At 43.5% G+C, this 19,280-nt stretch overlaps 1 protein-coding gene across 4 annotated transcripts in view; it reads right to left on the reverse strand.

The window, feature by feature from the left end:
- ANKRD6 (ankyrin repeat domain 6) overlaps positions 1-19,280 on the reverse strand; it is an 87,574-nt gene that overhangs the window by 31,412 nt on the left and 36,882 nt on the right. For 3 of the 4 annotated variants that reach the window (XM_030235623.2, XM_030235625.2, XM_050972736.1), the window contains exons 3-4: positions 14,936-15,071; positions 3,468-3,724 (exon numbers count right to left, since the gene is read on the reverse strand). In XM_030235623.2, coding sequence (XP_030091483.1) covers positions 3,468-3,587 — 120 coding nt within the window. In that variant the 5' untranslated portion in view covers positions 3,588-3,724; positions 14,936-15,071. Of the gene's footprint in view, positions 1-3,467; positions 3,725-14,935; positions 15,072-19,013; positions 19,097-19,280 lie in introns of all 4 variants that reach the window. The other variant, XM_050972735.1, reaches the window with a different exon arrangement.

Here is a 19,280-nt window from a genome sequence, read left to right on the forward strand (position 1 = left end):
ACTGAAACTATCTCTTTGTCACATGAGACAAAGCAGCGACAGAGCACCCTGATCAAGCAGGTGCCCTTTGTGAAGGGCAGAGCCAAAAAGCCTCTGCTGAGCACCACCCCTGCCCTGGACCACAACCCCACATGGCTGGTGGCAGAGGTCCAGCACCACAAGGAGTGCCCAATGCATGTGCCACACAGTGCCACCAGCCCTCTCCCTGTGGGCTACCTGATGGCACGTTGCCATCACCTGTGTCACCCAGCGGCCATCAGCTCCTCTTTACATATTTTAAAACTCCCCAAATCTGGAATGAGCCTGAGTGTCCCTCCCTGGAGTCAGAGGAGGTGCACATTTCCATTCTAACTTCACCTGCAGAGATGCCTTGCTAGTCATGCTGTCAAAATGAAACAAGTGCATCCTCACCGTAACGCCGAAGTCAGCACCTGGACATGTGTATCTGTATTCTCCATTGGATTTTGTTTATTTCATATTCTTCCTCTTTTTTTCTGAAATCATCTACTCAGAAGTGACAAAAATGAAATACTATTTTGCAGATTAATTGTTGTTTACTGAAGCAACAATTAAGCACATCATATGACTTTACATACAGGACAAGACCAGAACTGGACACGTCAGCTATAAAGCACTTACTAGTACTTGGTTTGTTACAGAAAATATCCTTCATTTTTCTTGAGCTGTGCTCAATTAATCCTTTTTGAATAAATGATTCTAGCATTTATCTCTAGATCCTGGGCACTTTAATCTGTGGCTCTGTGGTGTTATTCACAACAATTGGTCTGTGCTTTCAGATGCAGCTCAGAAATACATTTAAAGCCTGCTGTGATGGGGGAACGTTTTCCCTCCAAAAAGCTTTGTCTCCGTGTATCTTCCTCCAGTAAAACCCAGAGAATTTAGCAGGAAGTTTGGTTGACAAGGATCAAATCCATTTTTTTCTTTTTTTTGGAACTAAACCCCAGTAATTTATAATTAGGCTTAGGCAGAACAAACTGAAAATTACTAATGAAAGCAGAAGACATACAGGTAAATCAGATTCAAGGCAGGCACATGGATAAATTAATTTTTATGCTTCCTTGTGCAATGAGTTTTATCTTGGGGGAGAAGAGGGTTCTGGGTTTCAATTTTTCTGAAAGCTTGGTCTATTTTATCACACTACAAAAATTCTGCCTTCTAATTTCCATTCTAAAATTAAGAACCTCTATCCTGAAAGTTGTTCTTATTTTGTGCCTGTTCTGCTTAGTAGAGATCTGCACAAGAACCTGTTGCTAAAAAACCCCTCCAGATTTCCAGTTCCAATATACTTGAGTCTAATTTATACATCCTCGCTCTTGTGACAGCCTTGTCCTTAACTTTAAACAGATCTTTCTCCTTTCAGCCTTTTTGTGCCATCAGATTAGCAAGCCAAGCTATTCCAGGGTATGTTTATACAGCCTTTCGTAGGCAAATATGCACATGCTCTCCCTATGCAGCTGGCAGGCTGGGTGAGAGCCAGATGCAAGCTCCATGCTGTGTACACCTGGACAGGACATCACAGAGCCTGAGTGGATGGGCTCTGGTGAGGGCACCAGGTCGGTCTCACACCTCTTGGTTTGCACTGAGCTCAGCTCTCTCTGGCTGCTGGTGTGGGAGGAGTAAGAGTCTGTGTGCCTTCAAAAGGCCCCAGACACACAGCCTTGGCTGCTGCTCTGAGACAGTCCCTGCTCCTCTGTGTGCACTCCTCCACAGTCTTGCAGATCTGACTTCACCTCTTCTGAGCAGGGCTTGTCACCAGGCTCCCCAAGCGGCTCATCTGTACTGTCTGTCGGTGTGCTGGGATGCATCCACAAGGACAGTGGGGACAGCTTTTGTCATCTTCCCTCTCTGGGCTCCATTGGGATGACCCACAACTTCCAGGAAAGAATAGCAACAGTGCTGTAGTGAGCTACAGGGATGGCCTCAGAGCTCACAGCTCTCCAGCATGGTTGGCAAGCACATGTCTCCAACAGAAACACCAGCACTTTGCACCTGGCCACAATTTTGCTGCCAAATGAGCTTTGTTTTAATTTTCCACACAGGGCAGAACAACAAAGCAAGGGAGCCACCTATGTCATATAGGAAAGAAAAACTTGTCACATCTAGGAAATCTGCATTATATCAAATTAACCTGGTTTTGTGTTTCAAAGTCAAATCTAAACTATTTGTTTCTTATTGTAATTAGAAGAAGTCCCTCAGCAGCCTCAAAACTCATAATCTTAAAAGAAAACCCCAATAAACAAACAAAAGAAAACGCAAACACAAAACCCTGAGCTACCATTCAGGTATGTGTTAAGTCAATATTTCCTGGTCTATTACTGACTGCCTTTAATAGTTGTTCATCAGCTACAGAGCTGCTTGGACAACAGAACCAAACAGCTGTCTGCATGGGAGTATTCATGCTTATTACATCTGTGCTTTGTATCTACCGGCAAGTTTTATTTTGGCAAACAAAACTTAAAAGCACAGGTTGTCCTTGGATCACTCCAACTTCCAAAATAAGTATTATCTACAGCTCAAACACTGTGAAGGGACTGAAAACAACTGTCACTGACAGATAAGCATTCTGTCTTTTCCTCTTTTTATCAAATGTGCTTTCTATCTGTAAATATTAGCTTCCATGCATATATAATGTTCAAAACCAGCTGGAAACACAAATATAAGTAGGTAGGGTGGCAAACAACAGTTCATCAAAACAGTACGCCCCAAATTTTGTTACAGTTCTAAAGATTTTACTTCCCTAGTAATTTTAAGGTGTTTTGCTGAACAAACTTTCTCTGCATCATGCAATTACATCTCAGATTTTCTAAGACAGTATTATTTATAACATGTTGAGCATTAGGAATAGGGGAATATCAGTTTGAACTCACTTGTATCTAAGCAGAAATCCTTTGACTCTGACTTCTCAAACGTACAGGGAACACAATTTGCAACCGCCAAGTTTGGAACTGACTAAGGGACTACGCAAAACAAATCAATGAAGAGGCTGGGTCTAACTGAGGCTGCTGCACCAAGAGACTTCAGCAGCAAGAAACACTTTCTGCATCCCTTTACCCTGCCACAAGAGGTGGCTTTTCCCCATCCCCTCACCCAGGGAGACGGGTGCCCTGAACCGCCTTCCCTCGACAGTGATGAATCGCTCCATTCATCAGGTCACACAGTGTCCAAAAGCCACCGCATGCTTTGAAAAATGTTGCTCCCCTCTGTCGACACACTGTTTGCAAGGACTAAGTGTTCATCACAGCTGCACGTACTGCAAAGGGTATAAACACAAGACGTGCACTATGCTGCAAACCTGCGTGAGCTATTCAGTGCAAACTTGAAGGAAATCTGAACACTAACTTCAGTCACATTCAGATTGGTAAAGCTAGGAGGGCATTTTCACAGACAATGGTCTAGAAGAGTTACATTAGTTCCCAGGGTTTTGCAAAGCGTTTTTCTCTCGTTACCTTGGTAACTGCTACCTTGGCACCCCTGTTGATAAGCTGCACCACATTCTCCACTTGGCCTTTGTAGGCAGCTACAAGCAGGCGTTCTGAAAGCACGGCGACCACATCCTGCTGGCTCATGAATTAGGAGAGAAAGGTTTTCGGGTTTCTTCAGTCCAAAAACAAAGGCTTGGGATCAGTTCAAGCAGCATGCAGGCAGGCGAGGAAGGATTCCAGCTCCCTGGACAGTGATGCTATTGCTATGCCATCCATTGGACCTATGGATCAGAAAACAACACTGCTGTCAGCCAGCTTTCAGAAACAGAGCACTACAGCAGGTCCTCCCTGAGCGTTCATCTTTGCATTGGCTTGGGAGGGGATCACAAAAACTCCTCAGAACCTCCTGAAGACATTGCACTTCTGTTGCAAAATGGAGGGATGAAGACAGCAGCACATTTTCAATGTGCCCTCATTCCCCTTGACTGGGACAAAAATCCTTAAACTTTCTGAGAGCTTAACTCTCTTTCAGCCTAACTTCTATTTGTGTGGTCCCCTTTCATCCTCTCTCCCCCTGCCAGGTTTCCCGGTCTTTAATTAGCCCAGGGTGGGTTAACTACTGTTGGCCCAAGGAAGAGGTATAGGTTATAGTTACTGGCTGCTGATATAAATATACAAACCTCTGCCCTGGAAGGATTGAGTGCAGTCAGCAATTAAAGGCAGCTGACTGTTCCCTCACAAGTATAAAATGCTTCACAGCCTCCCCTGAACCATCCCAAGGACACCGCTGGGAAAGATCACAACCTGCTATTGGGAAACACTCATCTTTGCTGTCACTGAGAAATTATGTTCTCCCCACCAAGCTGACATCATTCCCCACTGACCCCAGAAACAATTCAGATTTAGCACTCATCATGCAAACTGTAAGTATGTTTGTCTACCCAGGTTTCACTGACCCATCCAACAAGCCATCAGAGCTGAAGATAATTTCCTGATATAATTACAGAAAATGTATCTGCTGATCACTTTGAGCTGTGGGATCCAGAACCTGCCCAGTTTGGGAAGATTTCAGCTTTATTTGTGCTTTTCTCACTTTATTATTTAATTGTTTCAGTACAGGAAAAACACCTTCAAGTTATCCAGTGTATTTACAAATTATCTGTCCTCTTCTCTTGAAATATCACAGCCACCAGTACAAAACCCTCTGCACAGTCGAAGAGTAATAGGTACAGGGTCCAGATGGTCCTGGAGATCGATACTGGAATACAATGTCTTTCACCCCTATGTTATCCTTTAAATCCATCTCAGAACAGTGATAACTAAAAGTGTAGGTTAATTTTTAGTAGTAGATGGCAACATAATTTAATTTGCACTCCTAAAGTTACTTATATTAGCAAATCTTAGAATGCTTTATGAGCTTTAATTCTTATAACACACTTCAAGGTGAACAACATGCAGAAGAATATTACATACATCTTAGAAAAAGGCCCTTGAAAGCACAGAAAAGTTACTCTGTTTTCGCTGAGGTCAATAGAAAGTTATGCCAAAGCCAGAAAAAACTCCAGGTAACTTGATTTCTAAGTATAAGCATTAGGCAATACCATTTCCAGGTAAAAGATTCAAGGTAGCTTTTCCTCACCTTTCTCTTCCTTTCTAAGTGCAAACATGTTTGGAGCAACCTGGAAATGTCTGCACATTTATTTAGAGAAACCAGACAAAGAGTTTCTGGGCCCCAAAGTCAGCATAACATAGGACAACAGAGGAGTGGTGCTGCTCCCTGTGCCACTGGACTGGTTTTACCCACACTCTCAGTGTAATGGACACACTTTGTACCCTGGTAAAATGGAAAATAGGGAAGATGGAAGAAAAACCCTCATGTCCTTCACTAGCGCATCATACCCTGCCCCTCTGGCAGGGTGCTGTACACATTATAGTACAAACCATTTTAAAAGTGCCAAGAAACAGAGATGGCCTACACCTAGCAATTTGAACTGTAACAAACAACACAAGTTTCAATCTCACCTACTCAAGTATTTGATTTCCAGTGACTCGTGCTTCCAAAGCAAGTAGAAAACCCACCCTCCCTCCATACCTCCCACCACCCACCCATGATGCTGGCCCCCAGCTTCCAACATCCCTGACTCCCCCATCACATCCCAAAGTGGAGCTTCCATAACCCAGGAGCACACCCCACAGCTCCCCTCCATGACCAGCACACAGTGCAGGGCACACCTCACAACAGGCAGCTTTTCAGGCAGAGGATGGGGTGTTTCTGTGCCAGCCCCTGCCTGGGCAGTGGTAGTTTCCAGGTGAACTGTGCCATCACTTGTTTGTCCCCAGCCTTATCCCTAAGCTGGCTGCCAGCTGGAGGCATGGCTGGAGACATGTACAATACACTGACACCTTAAAACGTCTCTAGTCAGAACCTGTTTGGTTTTCCTACCTCTTAATTTAAAAAAAAAAAAAAAAAAAAAAAAAAAAAAAAAGGCAAAACAATGCAGTGACATCATTGTCACTGACAGATTTGTGTATTCACTATAAAAATCTCAGTCTCAATGGAGACATTTTCCCAATACACTGATGTTTCTGGGCAAGTGTGCAGAAACCACAGATGCTCATCACATCTTAGCCACACCACTAGAGAGACACTAATACCTCAACAATGTAGGGCTGGAAAAGTCTGGATAACCTGTGCAAGGTAAATGCTGGAAATCATACTCCCTAGTTGAATTGTTCTCCTTCTCTCCCAGTTTTCCTATCACTGCAGCACACTGAGATCATGAGCCTCCTCCTGGCATGCCCTGCCACACTGGAGTGATGGACTGTGACCGCGTCACCGCTATCATGGAGTTTGCCTTCTTGTCTTTTCCACCACTTGGATCATACACAAACACAGCAAGGAACTGATTCAGCTATTGGTCTTTTAGGGGTATCTCCCACTTTGCCCAGGTCTCCAGCAGGTGTTGGTCCTGTTCCCAGAGGGCAGTCACAGCACGAGCCTGGCTCCTGCTCAAACAACAGGTCACATTCCCTGTGACCACATCTGCTTTACATCTCCTCAACTGGGATTATCTGCAATTCAGAAAAGCGTGTCCATATAGAACAGGAAGCCTAGACAACTGAAAGACCAACTTTCCTCTTCTCCTGTGCTGGTAGGAAAAGGTGATGGGTGAACAGTGGAAGTGGGAACAGCCTTCTCATGCCCCTCCCCAGGGACCCATCCCCAGCACAGTGGCTACACTGGCAGTGGCATCGCTGCCCCCAGCTTTAACTCTCTGCATGCCTCAGACACAAAGAGTGTCCCTTGACCACGTCTGCACCCCCAGCAGCAGGAGGAAGGTACCAGATGCCCAAGGACTGCAATTAAAAGCTTGACTGCTCCTTTCACACCCAGATGGTGCAAAATGAACCCGACAACACGATTACAGGCACTGCATCGCATCCCTGCTGCCAGCACCTGCTGCCCAGAATTAAATCCCTCATTATCACCCCCAAGATCCAGAAGCTCAAGGGAGGAACAGAGCATGAGAATATTCAAACCTTATGCCTTCAAAACAACAACAGAAAAAATTATTTTGCTTTAACATATTTTTAAATGAAAAACAGCCATCTCTGTGCTTCTTTGTTTAAGATCAGATTACTTACCTGGGGCGGGCTGGGAAAGCAACACCTACTTCCCAAGCCTCTCCAAGGAAACTGGCCAGATGTGATGCCCTCAGGTTCAGCTGCTTTGTTGTGGGTCAATCCCTTCCGAGGAGAACGTGCTCACCCCATCAGTGGAGTGTGGAAAAGGACAGGCTGACTGTGGATTAGTGTTCCCAATCGGCAGCTGCGAGGCACCGTCCCCCGGCGCTGAGGTCCAGCTGCATCCCCACGGATTATGCTCTCAGCTCACTGAGCCACACTGCCCCACGGACACTTAGGAGATGTCTGTCTGTCCGTCTGTCTGCCTGGGGTGGCACAGCAGCCTGTGGGTGGGCAGCTGGCTGCTCGGTGGCAGGGTTGTAAAGCTCCCAGCTCTGTCCTCTCTCCCATGCAACTGGCAGAGCTGGCAAAAACACTCTCTGCACCTTTCCCCTCCCCAGCTCCCTCCCCTCCAAACTGCTGCCAGGCTGCTTCAGTGGCCGTAGCGCCTACACGTCAGCAACAAAAAAAGCACAGGAATGATGATTTTCAAAAGCCAAAGGACAGTCCAGGAAACATCAAACATCACAGACACTGAAAGGCTAGGCAACAGACTCCCTTAAATTCATGCAAAGGGTTAAAACCAGCAGCTTTCTTGCTGAGGGAAGAGAAAAAGCCAAATCTATGAAAGATTTAGGAGCTATGAGCTAATCAATTTTAAGAAGTTCCCTGTGCTAAATGGAAAAGATGAAATGCCAGAGCACAGGTCATTCTCAATGCAATCACTAAGTTAAATTAGTATTTGAATAAAATAATGCTTACATAGCTAACAAAAAGTTTCCATGTGTGCTGAAGTACAGGATGAAAGGGGAAAAAAAGAAGGGAACCGCAGTTTTCTGCAAGGGATCCCAAATTCTTTTTTCCAGTTTATCACAGAAATAATGCTGAATAGAATCACAGAATCATAGAATAACAGAATTTCCTGAGTTGGAAGGGATCCACAAAGATCACTGAGTCCAACTCCTGGCTCTGCACAAGATGGCCCCAAAAACCCCAAAATGTGCCTGAGAGCATTGTCCAAATGCTTCTTGAACTCTGGCAGGCTTTTGGGGCTGTGACCACTGCCCTGGGGACCCTCTAGTCCAAGAAAAAAATCTCAGCATCTTGTAGCTTTATTTTATTCAACATAAAAGATGGAAGAAAATTAGCCTAAATTATTTTGGAATACCCCGATATTAAGATATGTAGCTAGACCATTTATTTATGGGAGAGTAGATAAAAGCTACTAATTCACAACAGTAGTCTTTCTAAGAAAATTTCCTACATCTAAATACTGCTCATCTCTTTCTTTCTTTGCTTAACTCTCACAGCAAAATGGGTTTCTTTTTTTATTAGTACATAAAAGTATAAAATGTATAAAATGCTCTTTTTCTCATCCAGCTTCTTTGCAAAGCAGTTTGTCATACATAAAATATGACGTAAACACTAAGATTGTATTCACTTTAGAATAACAGCATTATTCAGCAGAGTGGATTATTGCATTAGAAAGAGTGGGTTTCCTGGAACTCATTTATCATTTACTGCAGGATGCTGATATATCTGCCATTTCTTTCAGCTGACTTTAAAAGGGTTTGTCCAAGACATGCAGCACTGCTTCCCTTTCAGTGATTTTTCTTTAGTTTCATCATGGATCCAGTATAAACTACTCAGGAAAAATATAACTTTTCCTACAGGGAGGACACTGCCTCTCACCCTTCCTGCCCCAAAAGACAGTTAAAAATCAGTCAAAGGTGTAATTGTGAAAGCCAGCAGAAGCTTCATCTGGAAAACAGTAAAGCCCCCCACCAGGTCAAGAACAATGTGCTTTTGATTCACACTTTTCTTCTTTCCTTTACAACATCATCAATACCATTTTTGGAGTTAGGTTTGATACCAACCAACATTTTGAACTGGACATCTGCATAGACTTTGAGTCTGGGTTACGGCAGGGGGGATTTTACTGTTTTCATTACATATTTTATTGTGTCAAATACAATAATTTAGTTTTCATACGGATAGTTGCATATTTATCACCCTAAATATCACCACTGTCTGGGACATCTGAAAACAATTTCTGAGCTGCTTTTTTTTTTTCCCCCCCTACTTGTTGCTAGTAATTACTGTGACAATGACTATTTAGCAGCCTCCCAGGGAGCATCTGCATGACAGTTGCTCATCAGGCTTCCCACCAGAACCAGAGCAGACTGACTGATGTCACTGCTCCGCTGCAGGTGGCCGCCTGCAGCCGGACCAACAGCCAGCCCCGCTTGGCGACGGACACGGGGAGACAGCCACCACAGCTTCCCCAGCTGCTTTGTGCACTCCATCTCCGTTGCCTGGCCTCCACTGCTGGCTGCACTCAGTGTAAATCCTCAGCTGCCTGGCAGCTCTCAGGCAATGCCGTGGTACCATCAAAACCTCCAGAGCTGCACCTGCCAGGCAGAATGCTCCTGCAGAGAGGCACGGACACATGGAGACCAGCAATGAAGATCAGAGGCAGTTTCAAGTCTTTGCTTGACATAAACAATCTCCTATGAAAACAACTGTTTTTCTTCCCCTCTTACTTAACCTCTCTGCTGTGTAGCCCTGACCTCCCCCTTATGCAACACACAAGTTATATAGTTCCCACTTTCCATCTAACATGATTTGGAGGGTTTATTTGACTTATCTTATTGAAGTTCCACACTCTTCCTCCCCACTCTTTCAACACCTGCATACACACATGTCAAAACCACTCAGTACAAGCAAGCTCAACTCCCAGAAAGCCCTGTCAGTTGGGCACTATTTACATGACAAAACAATATCTATTGTTTGATAGGGGACAGTGCCAGTGTGCAAACACACATGCATGACATATCTGCTCCCATTTGCATAAAACCAGTTAGGAGATCTTTCCAGCTGACTGCTGCTTAACAGAAGTGCCAGAGCCTAACCTTGGGAACGAAGCAGACACATGGCTGTGCTCATGGGAGAGTGGGGTTTTATGTTACCATCACACACAGTGGGGCTTCTGGATGGGAGAACTGTCCCTCACTGTCACCTTCTGCGCAGGAGCCTATTAAAATGACTGCAGGACATCACTGTAAGCCGAAAGTGCCATAACCCTTTCCCCAACCAACTCCCTCTCCTTCTCTGCTGTTCTGCCCTTTTCTCATCCCAAAGCATGTCCTGTGCTGCAAGGGTTCAGATTATCTTTAGCATGGACAGCATCTGTCATTCAGTTTGGGGACCCTGCTGCTGCCATGTCACAATGCTGGTGCAGAGGTTTCCTCCTGCCCATGTATGACCTGAACCTCTTCCCTACTAGCACAAGCAACCCCACATCCTCCCAGACAGCATATAACAGTAACTCAGGCTAATACTGCCAAAGGCACTCCAGAAAACTTCAAGAAAAAACTAATTCCTACACTTACAGATTTCTTTTCAAGGCCAGAAAACACCACTACAATAATCTAATGCCAACCAACATCAAGGCACAAATTCCTATTTGAGCTAGATCCTGTCTTTTATACACACTATTAAAGATGTGCAGCCAGGCAGTGATCAGGAAATGCTCTGGCTGACACAGCAGAGAAGAAAAGAACACATTTACCAGCTTCAAAATATTTTTCAGCTGGCAAAAGAGCACTGGAGATGCTCTTCCTCTTCAAGAAAAACATGACTTAGGAGCTGCCAGCAGCAATGACACAGCCCCTCCTGCACCTTCACAGCTGATGTCTTGGGAGAGCACTGGGAGATGGGATGAGGTAGGTGAACCAGTGCCACCCAGCTCAGCACTGAATCAGGGAGACATCATGAGTACATGAGATGTTTGGATATTGGCACAATATTCCTCAGTTTTGCTGGGCTTCTGGCATGAGAGCAAGAGTCTGGCAGGCAGCGCGTCAATTAAAAGCTTAACAAGGCTCAAGCTGAAAGTCAGTGGATGAAATCTTAGGGATGAAGAGGCCAGGGTGGGAGAAAGGTGTATTCAGACAAGCAGGGGTGGAAGTGCTGAGTGTCTCCACTGCAATCCCCAGAGAGGTGTGTGCCCCTGTTATGGTGCACACCATTATCATCAAGAGATCGTGATTTTTCCGCTTGCCTCCCACCACAGGGTACTGCAACAGCAAGAGGAAGCACAAATATCCCAGGATATGGCACACCCTGGAAAATGGGCAAGGGAGAGAAACTGAACACAGCAGGGAAGCAGACATGGAGGTCACTTTTTTTTTTTGCATAGAATCACCCGACCAGTAAGCAGCACAGCTAGGACAATAATTCTTATTTCCTAAACCCATGCACTGATCTCCCAGTGCTGCTGTTGAGAGACTGGCTGTAACTCCTAAGAAAAAAAAAAAAAAAAACAAACCCATGATTGATGAACCAAATTAGCTGCATTTGATTCACACAGGGAACCTCTTTAGGAAAAATCCCAAACCTGCTGAGTCTGCCATTGGGCTCTCACTGACCTCAGCAGACTTTGCAAGAGACCTGAAAGAACTGGGAAGCAACTTTAAGTCATCTCAGAGGAGATCCTAATAGGGAGAGAAAAGTGTTAAGTTCAGGGACTCCTATCCTGTCCCGTCCCGTCCCGTCCCGTCCCGTCCCATCCCATCCCATCCCATCCCATCCCATCCCATCCCATCCCATCCATGAGTTTAGGGCAAAGACAGCAAAGACTCTGATGCAGTGCACAAAGCCTCCATGCTGCACATCTCCTGTGGTGCTCAGTGTTTTGGGTCACACAGCAGAAGCTGAAGGTGACAAAACTTTTCCTCTTGAGACCATGGGCTCAATTCTGCCCTGGTAGCCAGGTCAAGTCAGCTACCAAAACTGCTGTTTCCTGTCTGTGAAGGGTTCTACATGACACCCACAGAAAGTCTACTGCAATTCTAGTGCAGAGATGTTCATAAATGACAAAATTATTCCAATACATACCAAAGGATACCTTTGTCAGCAGTCTCAGCAAATTGACTGCACTACCATGTGAAGGCATGTAAAGGCACAGAAACTGGGGCAATGAACAGAGATTTCAATACTGTCAGTACTGCAGACAATTAAAATACTCTCTTCCCCCACAAAATAAGCTGGTTTATCAAAATGATACCTAATATGTATCTCCTATATTGAAAAACATAATGAAGTATGGAAGATCACTCTAGAGGATCCCTGACCTCTTTCCTTCTTTCATTTCCTTCATTCCTTTCTTGTCTAGATAAAAGACTGGAGTTTTTTTGCCACTCTCCTCTAGATAACTTACTCCAGCTCTCGGCTCGTTCATCCCCTGACATAGCTCTTCTCAGGCTTGGTACTCAAAACTACACAGAATATTTGCAGAGGGCTCTTGATGTGAGCAGCCCTAAAGTGCAAACTGGTTGCAAGGAGAGAAATACTGAGCAGAACATGTGTGCTGAAAGAGGACATGCCTGCTGGACTATGAGCCTGGGAGCCAGCAGCATCCTTGAGAAGAGCAGCCAGCATCTTTGAAGGGCAGCTGGGGGTGTCCAGTAACCAGAGGCATCCTGAGATACCATGAAGAAGTAGAAAACCAAGGAACTTATCATCTGAAAAGGTGAAAGAAGTGGGAAAGGTGGAAAAAGGGGAAAACATCCTGAGAAAATAAGGTTCAACAGCTGCCCTTGGCTGTTCTAACTGTAAGAACAGGAAAGAGTGATCTGAGATGTGAGAAATCATCATCATCTACTTGTTTCTTCCAGCTGAAAACCAGAAATTAACAGCACCTCTTGGCTGCTGAGGTGTGTTGTACACCCTCTAAAGTCTCTGTGCCATAGAAAGAACTTCTTACCCAAACTGGAGCTTTATCCTCTGGTTATTTCCTGCACTGCTTGTGGTTTTCCTACACAGGCTGAGCTCCCAACACAAACTTGCCACAAGATCTTCTAGACAAACTCTTTGACCCTCATCAGGGATGTCTGGCTGACTCCCAGCTGCATGACAAGGCCCATCATTGATGTGAGACTCTGCTTTGCTGGTCTTCTCCTGGGACCACTTCTGTACTACAGGATCCCTGAAACCCCCCATGGTCAGAATCTTCTTATTCCTGCAGGCCAGTTAACCCTTCAGGTCATGATGACCACACAGTTAATAATTCCCTCTTAACTCCTCTACAGATCAACTTCTGCATCCCAGAGTCCTGGTGCTGGGCTTTGTCTTTCCTTGCAACTGGATCTGACAGATCAAATTCACTTCCCAGCCCACTCCAAATTATCAGACTTATTTCTGCAGCTTAAACAATAACTCTCTGCCTTGTAGGAATCAGAGATCCATTCTTACAGTGTAAGTGCTTGGCACTCAATTCTGAGCAGAGTTTAATCCTCTTGATTTTGGACCTAGTGGAGCTAAATCCCAGTGGATTTCCTCTCCTTTTGAAGTTCCTGCATTTCCTCTCTATTCCACCCTCCCACACTGTTTAGAGGTTCTTTCTGTCCCACCACCCCATTTGTGAATTGAGGGTTAAATGCTGTTTCTATTTTTCATAAGCTGGGGTCACCAAGAAGAACACAATTGAGTGTGACAAGCCCAATGGTCCTGTTTTAACACTCATTTCTCTGTAGTTACACAAGCAGAAGGGGCAGAAGCAGTAATAACTTGCAGAGCCAAAACCCACAAACCTTTCAGGCAGCAACAGAGAATGTATCTACCTGGAAACCCTTTTATATTGTATGAAAGGATTGTTACATCCTGTCTCACAACATGCCACAGTCCCCTCAGGAGTAAAGCAATTACTTTCATTAGCAGCATCCCACAATACAAAGAACCTAAATAAGTCAAATCTTTGAGAAAAACAAGTCTGGGGGATAAAAATAACTTTAAAAATAAAACTAAATAAATAAGGTCTTTTGCACACATTCTGTGGGCTGTATGCATCACAACAGATTACATTTTTTGTTGCTTTACTGTATTGTGCTATTAACTTGAAGATATTTTCATGCTGATGGCATGGCTGATCTTGCTTTCATGTTGGCTTGCAAGGGTGACAGTAGACAGCTGTGCAGGGATTATCTAAATGGAAAAATCTCTGGTGAGACCAGAAGGTGCACAGGTGATAGCATGATAATGAGTGATGCTTTCTGAGGGAAAAGACTCTCCTTGGACACTGACAGTTAATAGTTCTCAAATACCTCACCTCTTCAGTCAGAGGTGTCTATCATGGAAGCTGAGGACAGTGAGACCAAAGAGCTGGAGTAACCATCTGAAACAAGCACTCTCACTTACCATGGGAAAACACTCAGATTGGAAAAGAAATGCAAAAATGAACCGGTGCAGAAAGTATCAGCAAATCTGAGTAATGACTTATCTTCTGCATGGACTTCAGAAACCACATCACACTCTCAGGTCTAATTTTCTAAGCCCTTCTCAGTGATCCCACAAGGCCAGCTAGTCCTCCAGCACTGGGAGTGCCCTGTTTTCCAGAAACAAGGAAACACTTCAGTGCATGGAAAGCCCCTCCTCGTGCAGAGGATGGGGCTTCCTAGGGGGACAGTCTGTGACTTCATCTTAAAGAATTCAAGGTAGCTAAGTGAGCCTCCTGCTCAGGGAAATCCCACTTCAACGGCATGTTTGGCACTCCTCAAGCCACTGGTCCTCAAAAATGCAGCTCAACAGAGGTGTACAAGGACAGCAGAGGAAGCAAGGAACTACACACCCCAAAGAACACAGCAGTGTAACGTAAATACCATAACCCAGGGCCACAGGTTCAGCCCAAGCTCTTCACAATCCCTAGTTACCCCAGAACTGGAATCCATTTCTAAAATGCAAAATCCATGGCATTATTTTTATACATTTTAGAGAAAAATTCAGAAAGGTCGCGTTTGTTTTTTACTCACTCTTAAGGATCTACAGTTCAGTTTTTTCTGATGAACATTTTATAGCTGTGTCTTGCAAGGCAGCCTCTGGAGAAGGACTATGGGGATCCCAGCTTCAGTTTTTCCAGTGTTGACAGCAAGTCTCTGTACACTGCTCCTGGTTGAGGAGAAACACATCATAAATGGAGCATCCCAGATGACTGAGAAACACAGAAATTGAATACCAGTGTTTTCTGCAGTGCTCAGCTGCCTGCACACACCTGGGCAAACCCAGGCCTTTCCTCCTGAGGTTTATACACCCACTTCCCATTATAAGCAAGTTCCAACCACAGCTCTCCAGTTTGGTTCTCACTAACTGACCTCTGAAAATAAAACTGTGCAGCTCTCACTGCTTTGTAAGGACGAGGAAAATGCAACAGAGACTTTAATTTCTTCCCAGAAATCACGTGGCAAATCAATAAAATCCAGAAAGGGACAAGTTCACAACAGTGTTCATGAATGATGGAAGTCACTTGGCCTGCATGAACTTTTGAGAGCTGAAAACTGCTAAGGATAAATAATCTCTCTTGATCTCTGAAGCAGAAATCGTTGCTGAAATGCCAGTTCAGTGACTTCAATTAGAAAATGCTGTTGGAAGACCTTACCACCCCTCTTTCCTACTAATTAAAATTACCACATAATTTAGCTGCTTTTGCTATCCTTTTTCCTAATACATTCAGATCAGCAGATGTATTTCAGTACAAAAACATAAAGGCATTGGAAAACTAGTCATGTCACAGACATTACTAAGCACTAGTAATGTCTGTGACTTGACCTTTTGGTACTGTTTTGCTGACTGTGTTGTCAATGACAATGTCACTATCTTGTGAGCACACCTTGCTGTTTCATTTTAATTGGAAATACCAATTGAAATAAAGAACCAAATAAATAAACTGTATTTAAACTACAGGTAGACTATCAACAGTCATGTTCAAGATGATGTGCAAAAAGACACAGCCTAAAGTGAGAATTGAGAAACGGAACTTGGACGGACATCTCCAGAGCTCATCCCTTCTTACAGCTTGGATGAACTTATACGTTACTTCAGTTTAGGAATAAATGGTGTACTCTGAAAAAAGGATCCTAAAATGTCTCAGAGGTGGTACAAATTCCATAGGTTATGTGCTCTTATAATTTCATGTACAAATTGGAAAAAGGGAAGGTTCTTTAAAAAAAAAAAAAAAAACAAAAACAAACCACAAACAAACGAGAAACATTAATGCAAAACACAATTAAGTCTAATTCAAGATAATTGATTAGCTGTGTCACCTCAGCAGGTTCGTCAGGAACACAGCTAGTGAGATTTCACTTGGTTATCTTATCTCTTATCTGTACTCTTTGAAAACTACAGGCTAACAGAAGTAACTCCACATCAATACAAACAGTCTGTCTGGCAAATAGTATCTACAGTATGAAATTAATGCAACGTGCTGCTAATTTACACATTACTTGTTAAAAACTACTTGCCATCTGATACTCAGTTCAAAGAAAAGGGTCCAAAAGGTAAAATAGATCCCTGTCCTGTATTTGTGAGGAAAATCAAGCAGCAGCAATTGGACAGAGTGGCAGAGTAGGAGGGATCCAGCAGCAATGCTGTGAGCAGTTTAAGAGCCCAGGCATTCTACCCAACACCTTGTATGAGATCACAGAACAAAAGCATGAGCAGGATTTCAGGGACTGCAGAGAGATGGCAGCTGATGTGAGGCTGAGGAGGAAGCACACATTGTCACCTTTAAGGAGGAAGAGGTCAAGAAAGGCACTGCCCAGAATAAAATACACAAAGCTGGACTAGAAAAGTCACTGTACCACCAACAACTACTGACAGCACATTGAGCAATAAGGGGGAGAAGAGAATTGCAGAAGGTATCTAGAAGAACAAATGTAACTGGTGATGGCCTGGTCTTTTTTCATTATGGAAGAGGTTCAGATGCTGCTTGCAAAACCAGAGCAATGAGACGTGAGGGTGGATACTAAGAGAAGAGATGAAAAAGCAAAGAAATGGTCTGAGACTGTACATGATCATCAGGGCAAGTGGAAGGGTTGGCAAAGGAGGGCAGGCAAAGAACTTCTGCCTTTGCTGAAGAATGAAAGGCTTCTAAGAAAGGAGAATACAAGCAATGAAAAAGCTTCTTTTGCCAGTATTCTCTTCAAAAGAACTGCTGAGTTCCTACACCGAGGGAGAACTGGAGGGAGAAAAAAGGGAATCTCCCAAGGACAAGCCCATGCTGTCAAAAACCTCACTGGGGCTGTAGAGTAAATATTTATAATAAATTACTACTTCTTTATAAACTGTGGTATTTGCTTAGTGCATATGATTTAAGAAATACACAGGTATTTCCCTAAATGCTCTCCAATCCATTAAGGAGGAGGTATTTCAAATTTTGTTTTGGTGGGAATAGAAAATTTATATACTCCTCTATTTTCATCAGTCATGCAAGTCTTTGTTAATAAAGATTATTAACAGATTTTTTCTCCTCCCTGCAATTTTTGATGTATGCACAAATCACTTAAAAAACCAACACTGTAACTGTGATACATAAGGGAGCCAATTTAATCGCTGGAGATCAACAGCAAAACTTTAATTATCACAGTAAGACGAGAATTCAAGTTTAAGAAAGCGTGACTCTAAAACACCAATAAAGCTGTCCTCATCTTTGAACTGCTGCTAAGAGTGTTAAGCATTTCACTTTGGATTAAATATTGCATTCATTCAATGTGCAGCGTTCCTTTTTATGCTGTATGCACACAGAAAAACACACAAAGCTGTACAAACCTGGTTTTAGCCAAACCCATAATTTTTCATGCATATTAAGTATATTTTAGCAGCATAAATATTAGTTATTATGTTGTACAAGAACAATTGTCCCTGTCTAGAACCATCATTGAAATATGTTCAAATACATCAGTTAAATGTTCGTATACTTACATTCAATTAATAAAATTCAAAGCACCTATTTCACTACCTTTGAAATACAAATATGTTGAGCTCCACCATTCACCTGGTGTACCTGGCAAAGTATTTTAAGTGATGTTGAGAAATACAATGAGCTATAAAGCAAAGACTGACAAGGCTAGACAATGTTGATACTGATCCTGTAAGTATTATTTAGGTCTTAATCTTCTAAATCTAGGGGAGACAGATTTGGTTTAACAGTTTGTCAAGAGGATAGCATCCTCAAATATCAGCTGTTCACTGAAAGATGATATTTTTTCTCAGTACTGAGACTGAATAAGGTGGGGTACATATTTTTCAAAATCAGTCCATCATCATCATCATTGATCAAACCCTATGCTGGTAAAGCCCACCTAGAGTTCTATTGAAACACATTTGTTTTATTTCCTAATGGTGAGAAATCTTTGGTCTGCCAAGCTAGAGAAACAGAAGAAGAGAAAAATTCCAGAAAAAAAGCCAGTCTTACTGAGAAATGAGTTGCAATTAAAGCCTTCCACACATTAGCCATAAAAAACAGACACAAAATTATAGCACATGCAGCAGCAATTTTTTTTAAACTGGATATTGGATTGATTGTACAAACCCGTCCTAGTGAAGGCAGGCAAAAGAGAGCTGGCACTGTGCTTTATAATATATTTGAGGAACAGAACTCATAAAGGGTAGTTTGCAGCCATTCACAGATGGTGCTCATATTTTGTTATTAACCAAGACTCTCCGAGCTCTGGATGAAAGGATAAACAATGTTCTGTTTTCTCTGAGACCTTTCTGCAAGCCCAGTCCAGTGGGGACATGTCTGTCTGTGGCTGCACACCCTGCAGAGCTGCACTCTGCTACCTCCCTGAGAGCTTGGGCCAAGAAAAGATGATTTATCTGTGCAAAACTGAGTTGAAAAAATGGTAGACTCAGCTGGGCTAGGTTTAGCACAGTGTATTGGATGGTGAGTGTCTGAAGAGTGTTCAATAATGTGCATTATCAGGGCATGACTGGACTTCACTTAGTGCACAAAAAGCTGGACTGGGTGATGTTGCAGCAGTAATGGCAGTAAAAACCCCTCTCACACCAGGGCATGGCAGAGTCTGTGCAAAGAGCCTCTGCCACAGCTCATACCTGCTTTCATGCGGCCACATCCAGAGGGGGGAGATCGTAATTGGGCCTCTTTGTTCATTCAGTTCTTCATCTCTCTGTTGAGACTGACAACGGGGGAGACCATTAGTGCCAGCTCTGCTGGGACTTTTTGTTATTAAGGCTACTTAAGCTTTTCCAAGTAAATTGCATGTGTCAAACTAACAGCATACAGTGATGGGCAAAAAAGCCATCACACAACTGCTCCCCCTTTCTACTGATCCACCCAGCTGCACGGGGAAAGGGAGAGAC

This window comes from Serinus canaria, chromosome 3 (genome assembly GCF_022539315.1).
Source record: "Serinus canaria isolate serCan28SL12 chromosome 3, serCan2020, whole genome shotgun sequence".
NCBI lineage: Eukaryota > Metazoa > Chordata > Aves > Passeriformes > Fringillidae > Serinus > Serinus canaria.